Source organism: Oratosquilla oratoria, chromosome 26 (genome assembly GCF_046742065.1).
Source record: "Oratosquilla oratoria isolate Oo_2021 chromosome 26, ASM4674206v1, whole genome shotgun sequence".
Lineage (NCBI taxonomy): Eukaryota > Metazoa > Arthropoda > Malacostraca > Stomatopoda > Squillidae > Oratosquilla > Oratosquilla oratoria.
The window spans coordinates 16,568,899-16,576,398 of NC_134802.1; the positions used below are offsets into that span (position 1 = coordinate 16,568,899).

A 7,500-nucleotide genomic window follows, 5' to 3' on the forward strand; every position below is an offset into this window, starting at 1 on the left:
TTGGACTTATTTCAGAATATATGATTTTTAAAAGCCTTAGATTTGAATAATATAGTCTTAAGAAGCTTACTTATTTACCCCGTTAACTGTCATATGGTTTTACATAATATATTTCTGTTCTGTTTTTCAGGATCTAACAGATTCGGAAAACATAGTTAACAAATACTTGTCATATTCTTCAGAGCATTGTCAGGATGTTGACACACCTACCTCTGGTACAGAACACGACAAAAAGAAATGTTCTCTAGTGAAAAGAAGAAAGTAAAGTAATGGAAGAAGAGGCTGCATTGAAAAAAGCAAATTATTTATTAAATAAACCACAGGATGACTACTCGGTGTTTGGAAACTATTACTTCTGAATTACACTTTAGTAATACCATTCTCTGATCACTATTGTGATAGCTGTCATTGAAATGAGTGAAATAGAAGACCTACAATATTCATCAACATCTTCATCAACCCCAATTCTCCCATGTTCATTTAATGGTTCTTAAAGTAATGATGGTGCTAATGTCGACCATGAAACAACTACCCAAAATTATGACAGAAATACCGGCTTACAATGATATTTTCAAGACTTATAAATACCTATTACCTTAAGATAATATTCTTTCAAAAATTTGTAGTGCCTTGTAAACATCAAGCATTATCTTAGAGATATACGGAATAAATACGTGAGTGGTAACTGCCCGCTGTAAAAATTATTACAGGTCTAATGATTTAATGTTTGGCATTATTTACTACAACATTTTGTTTTTTTATGTCTATATATGTTTTGTAATAAATGTCCACATATATTCAGGGTTTCATATATCCATAATACTTACCTTGATGCTAGAAATTGTAGTAGTGTTAGCCTTTCTGATGGGATTATTGCTTTTCTGAGATGAACTTCTTGTCTTTTGATTTTAGGAGTCCCCTTTTTCCAGCAAATATTTATGACCCTCAGCATATGTACCATAAAGTTATTATAGGATACTGCGTAGTCATCAACCAATTCTTTCAACAATTTTGCATGTGCTCTCTCTTCATTTCGTCTGGCTTTTTATTTTCTGGCCCACACTTCTTTCTTTTCTTTTTATTCAAATCTTTCATTATGACTAATGTTGCATCTGCAGCAACTGGATGCCTGGACACTGACATCTTACCATACAGAAGTCTCAAGTTTGAGTGTCAGAGACTTCCTCGTCAAACTAACTCCAGTGAACACTGACGGTAGGGCAATTTCCTTACATTTAATCTACCACTACTCTATCGAAGCTCTAGGAAAAGCATATTCTAGTGTAGTGTATAAACAGTTTAGATTAGTCTCGCTAGATTTTAATCTAAAGTGTACACGTACCTTTGAGTAGGTGAAAGAAATGACAAAGGCGAAATGCTAATAAGATTTGCAAAGAGCTATAATGTGCGAATAATGAATACTTTCTTCCAAATCGTGAATGTCGTAAATAGACCTGGGGTGCCTAAATGGAATAACAAAGAACGAAATAGACTTCATATTATGAAATGAGAGCAAGAGCGTTATAATAAAGTAAATAGAGATAGTCACCGTATAATAATAATTTCCACAGGTAAATTCATCCTCTGAGCAGAGAGAAATAAACTAGCTTTGAAAAAGAAAATAATCTTTGAGAAGGTTAAGGATAAAAAAAAATTAATTCCATAGGTAATTAAAAATATATTTTCAGTTCTAAGAAATAACGAATACACCATCGAGGGTATTCATCCCAATTTAGTTGATATCATTAGAAAATCGGCAGAAAAAGTGAGAAAGCTGGGAAGTACAAAAAAAATCTCAACTGATCTAATCAAAAGAAGAAGGATTATGCAGATTAAAAGCAGGATACACGAAATAGAATAGAACTGAAGAAGTTTATCAATAAAAGACAAAATTCATAGAAAAGAAAGAAAAACAAGAGAAACATTGATGAAATAGAAGACAGAATTATAAAAAAGTAGAAGAATTTTACCAAAAACTTTACTCGTCAAATACTGTAGATAAGTCAGTAAATTTATTTGTAGACGTTCGTAGTTTATCAGAAGTTACAAAGGAAAAAGTAGCGTTTACTCTAAAAAGTATGTAACGAGGAAAAACACCAGAGGAAGTTGGTATATCGATAGATTTTCTGAAACACACAGGGAAAGAAGTTCATTGTAAATTACTCGTAGCTCAGTTATACACCCAACGTTTACGTCAAGAAAGCGTTCCTGAATCATGGTGCAATGCTATAGAGTGGAGACCAGAGAGACTTTAGTAACTACCGACCGATTAGCTTGTTATCAAATATACATGAATATTTGCTAAGATTCTTATATATAGACTGAGTAAAGTTTTAGATGGTAACCAGCCATGAGAACAGGTAGGCTTTAGAATCAGCAATTCAATTCTAGACCATTTGCAGACAATGAATCAAATAATCGAGAAAACAACAGAATACATGTTTCTTTGTTCTTTTGTAAATTATGAGAAGTGTAAGAAGCCGGTAGAAAAGAGGGTAGAAAGAGGAGTAGAAGGGGTTGTTGCATTTTATAGGTAGGTTGTTTGTAAATAATAGCCCAAGCGAGATGTCTGAGTCCGTTTTCCGCCTTGTATAGGAAATAAAAAATATTGTTTGTAAATAAGAGCCCGGTAGCTCGAGTGTATTGCTGAGATGACAGTCCTCTGTAACCTATGTGAGAATTATGCAGGCACTCGAGATTATCCTAAGTAAACAATATTGCCGTAAAGTATTGAAACAAAGAGTCTGATTTGTGAAAGGGTGGAGGAGAAAATTCAATTGGTTCACGAATGTAAGATCATGCCTTTTGGGGAGGATCTTATATATAAAGTTAAAGATCATTGGACTAAGGAAATCACTACGTCACTGCAAAGCTCACGTAGGATCTTGTATACGTGCTCTCGTGGGATTCCCTGTTAGAACTTGGGAGAGTACGCTGTATAACAATTAACGGAAGAAAAACATTGAAGATTACTACATTTTCATTCTCCTGGACAGAACATTATAATTAAAAGAGGTGAGTCTCGATATCCATAAGTGAGGACAAGGGCGGCGACAGTTGCGACAGAGGCTACAGAAGATCTTTGACTTGGTAGAATAAATAGCAACACTAAACTCGCTGCGCAAGCAGGGAACAAACAAACACATCGTGACGGTTCTAGAAAATATTTATGCGAAAGGTACCGCTATAATTCGAATACATAAAGATACAGAAAATATCAAGTTCGACAAAGGAGTGAGGCATGGCGATACAATTCCACTCAAACTATTTACAGCTTGCTTGGAAGATATTTCCATAGGGTTGGAAAGAAAAAGGTTTGAAGATTAATGGCGATTAATTTCATCACTTAAGATTTATGGATGATATTATTCTTATTTCAGAAAGAGTAGAAGACCTGCAAGATATGCTGAGTGATCTGAAAAGGAAAGTCACTAAATAGGTTTAAAGATGAATAGGAGTAAAACTAAAGTAATGTTCAACACGAAGCTTGAAAGTAAAGATATTATAATCAATGGTGAAAGTCTTGAACAAATTGTAAAGTATAATTATATGTCAGTTGGTAAAAGTGATTAAAGATCATGATGATTAAAAATAAGGCGTGTTACAATTGGTTGGGAAATGTTTTACCATTATACAATCATTGTATAATGCCAGCCATTATGTACGAGCATGAGACTAAGAAATGGACGAAGGCAATGGAGACAAAGATAAGGAGTGCATAGAGGAAAATGGAGAGATAAATTTAAGAATAAAGGTGGAAGACAGAAGTAGAGCAGAATGAGAGAGTAGACTGAAGTGAAAGATATTATGGAGGCGGTAAATGAGAGGAAGTGGAATTGGGCAGGTAAGTTAGCGAGAACGAATGATGAACGATGGAGCAAGTGCGTTACTGTGTAGACGCCGAGTGATAGGAAGCGTGAAAGAGGGAGACCAGAAAGGTGAAGAGATGAGATAGAGAAGTTTGCAGAAGTGACGTGGCAGAGGTTGGCGTAGTCGTGCGTGTTATGGAATTGTGTGAGAGAGGCCTACCTCCTAAGTTGTTCTAGACTTATCCCCTTATGTATTTGTTATATCCGTCCTTAAAAGAGGTTATTAACGATGTTGTCGATACTTATTCTGGAAGCGAGTTCCAGTGTTGTATAGTAGGGGCAGTGCTTTTTTTTTTTTTTTTTTTTTTTTTCTCCAACGGCTTGTGCGTATTGGATACAGATAGCTCAGAAGACTCATTATCTTAGTGCTCTATTGATGATGATACCAAGTTCCCTATCCTCATCCCAACTAAAAGTCATTTAGCATACTTGTATATTAACCATGCACATGAAGGGTGCCGTCAAACCATCAAGAACATACTAAGTCGTTGTGTGAACTGTAAGAGGGTTGAGGTCAGTAAGTTTGAATATCCAGGTCCTCCTCCTTTGCCTATTCAGCGAGTGACACTTATTCAGGACCTATCACAGTCACAAGGACGGAGAATTGAACCCTCCCACAAATATTACACATGTTTATTTACACGCACAGCAACTAGACTGGTGCATTTAGAGTTACCATCAGACATGTCGACCCTGACATTTCTGAACCCCTTTAGGAGAACAGTAGTGTCGGACAAGGGGTCCAATTTTGTTGCTGGAGCCAAGTTCTTAAAGTAGATGTTAGACCATATTAACGTTTCCGAATATATGACAAGAAATAATATAACATGGAAATTCATAGCCCCCGAGCACAGTGATTGGAAGGCTTTTATTAGCACATGATCAGTTTCACCAAGTCATGCCTGCAGAAAGTCTTGTATAAGAAAATAGTGACTTGGTTGAACAATCGCCAATTAACCTATCTCAATGAAGAAGGACCCGCAGAACCCTTGACTCCGAAACACCTCTTGTGTGGAAGAACCATAAATCCCTATCCACCACTGGTAGCGTCGTATCCATCTGACCTCGGTTTCTTGGGACAGAATTAATTGCAAGGAACAGCTGCCTATCAACTACCACCAAACATTTTGAAGGGATTTGGAAAAAAGTATTACTTGACTTCTCTGAGAGAAAAAAAAATTGGTTCCTCCAAAACAATGTAAACTAAACCACCCAAAGTGGGAGAAGTGGTGACAGTGAAAAGACTTAGACCACAACATAAGTGGTCATTAAGACGTATTGTTAACCTATATCCAGATGAGTGAAATAATCTATGCATTGTAAATGTGTTATGCAACGGGATGATAGATAGAAGAGCCCTGGGCAACCCAGTTCCCTTAGAAATTCATCCCCAAGAGCCAACACTTTTAACAGGTGAAGAAACCATTGGCGAGAATGAAACGCCTTCAGTATGTCCTATGAGACAAGCACCCCAAAAGGCAATTAGAGTAAGACAAACCCTGATTGACAATACACAATTGTAATCAGACGTGCTCGTTTGCCGCCTGAAGTGCGTCGGGAATAAATCCTGACACAGTTTTTTTTTTTTTTTCTTTTTTTTTTTTTAGTAGATAAGCTATCATTACAAATTAATATATGCATCTGTAGTTACAACCTCAGTTAATTCAGAGAATTGATAGCTGTAGATTTGGGATTAAGATTAAGATACAGCAATTGAGCATATCAAACTGTATAAAACCAGTATTCAAGGATGCCTAGAAAGTTAAGCGATAATGAAAAGATTTCTAAAACCTGTCTAGAGAAATAATTTTCTCGATATAACGAATTATACAAGTTTACTTTTTTCATTTAGATAGAGTGGTCTATCATTTTTGCAGAGCTGGGCGCATTACCGACGGACAGGTAGTGCGTTATCGAAAAATCTGGGGTGCATTTCCGTCAATCCTTTACCGATTTTAATTTCCTTAGAGCAATCCGCTCTAAGGAAATTAAAATCGGTAATGCATTGACGGAAATGCACCCCAGATTTTTCGATAACGCACTACCTGTCCTGCGGTAACGCGCCCAGCTCTGCGTTTTTTTTTTTTTTTTTTTTTTTTTATATAGATATGAAAACATTGTATGAAACATTATGTAAGGGACTCGACGTCAAAGTACCAAATATGGTTGACTAACTCTTCAGTAATTTTGAGTTACCGATATATCATTTTCAATATTAATCTTTTCATTTACCACCTGGTGACTTCTCCATCTTGAGTATTGGTTCTGGTGTATTAATCACCTTTAATACCCATATATGGGGGTAATCTATTATATGTATCATGCAACATTTTCACCTCAGTTAAAGGGAAGTTCTGACTCCCATAAACCTGTGGCAACGAGAGGTCAAAGGTCACAAGGGGTTCGGCGAGTCTGGACTCCTTTTTAGGCAGTTCAAGATATGATTTGAAGCTGATTCGTGACTGGGGAGTGATTCAAGATTTACCTCAGTCACAGACCTCATATAAACCTTATCCTGTGAAGTGTAGATACGACGACACATGTGCTAAACCAGAGGGAGAGGAAGCTTTTTATGAGAGAACCGGTCTCCCTCAATGCATTCCCTTTATTTTTCCTTCCCATTCCCATGCCTATTTCCCTGACACGCCCGAAGTCGACGCACGGATAACAATCAATAACCACAACAGAGGCCAAAAGCCACGGTAAGTTATAATAATATAATGGAATATCAAAAACAAAATATTAGAATTGAAATAATGACTACCATGTTCAGCAAAGACATATGATGCTCTGTGTTGTATCGTATCTTTCAGGGTTCAATGAGCCCCTGCCGATCACAGGTATGTAGATTTTTGCTTCCAATGTGAACGCTGTAATTTCACAGGTGTATACCAATGTAAACTCGGTAGTGTGGTCACCTAAATTAAGGTTACGCAGTCAGCATTACGTATTAAAAGAGATGGGAAAATCTGTTGGAAGTCATAATACTCTCCACAGTTTCATTTATACTCACTAATGTCTAAGTTAAAGTTGTCTGTGAGAATATTTGAGGCTATATAGAGATCCCTGTTACTATTCTCTGTGGATTTGAAGAAAAAAAAATAATAATAATACAAATATCACATTCCTTGCAGTCTGGACTCCATTATGTTGTTGTTCAATTCTTCAAGGTCCTCTTTAATCGCAGGTTTTAATTTCTCACCTAATACTTCCACTACCTTCTTATTTTTTCTTTGATATGTTTTCCATTACATTGTTTTGGTGTGTGAGTTTAGTTTCTAGCTCTTCGATTTCCTTTGTGTTCTTTGTAAATTGTTCCTTTAGAGGAACTATTTTGCTATTTCGTCATAACTTTCTACTGTGTAGTACAGAGCCAAACCAGACTTACTGGCCACGCCACTTTGAGCAGGACCTGATATTTCTCATTAGTACATCCTTCGCACCTAGCATGCATGTAAGCCTACCCAAAAACCACAACAGTCGCACTGGTACCCTTCACTATTTTTGTCTCTCCGTAACCTTAACATTTCAATGACCACAAATCTGAGTATCCTTCTCACCTTCACTTGTCTCAATGGGTTTCTTTTTCAATACTAGTCGATCTACTGGACCCACGCTGGCCATGTTCTTT

The 7,500-nt window shown here is 36.6% G+C and overlaps 1 protein-coding gene across 1 annotated transcript in view; it reads right to left on the minus strand.

The window, feature by feature from the left end:
* The window catches only part of LOC143039399 (facilitated trehalose transporter Tret1-like), a 74,812-nt gene that overhangs the window by 67,271 nt on the left and 41 nt on the right, over positions 1-7,500 (minus strand). The window contains exon 1 of the mRNA XM_076209373.1: positions 7,430-7,500. This exon is cut by the window's right edge and continues 41 nt beyond it. Within this exon, the coding sequence (XP_076065488.1) occupies positions 7,430-7,493 (64 nt within the window). The 5' untranslated portion in view covers positions 7,494-7,500. The remainder of the gene's footprint in view (positions 1-7,429) is intronic.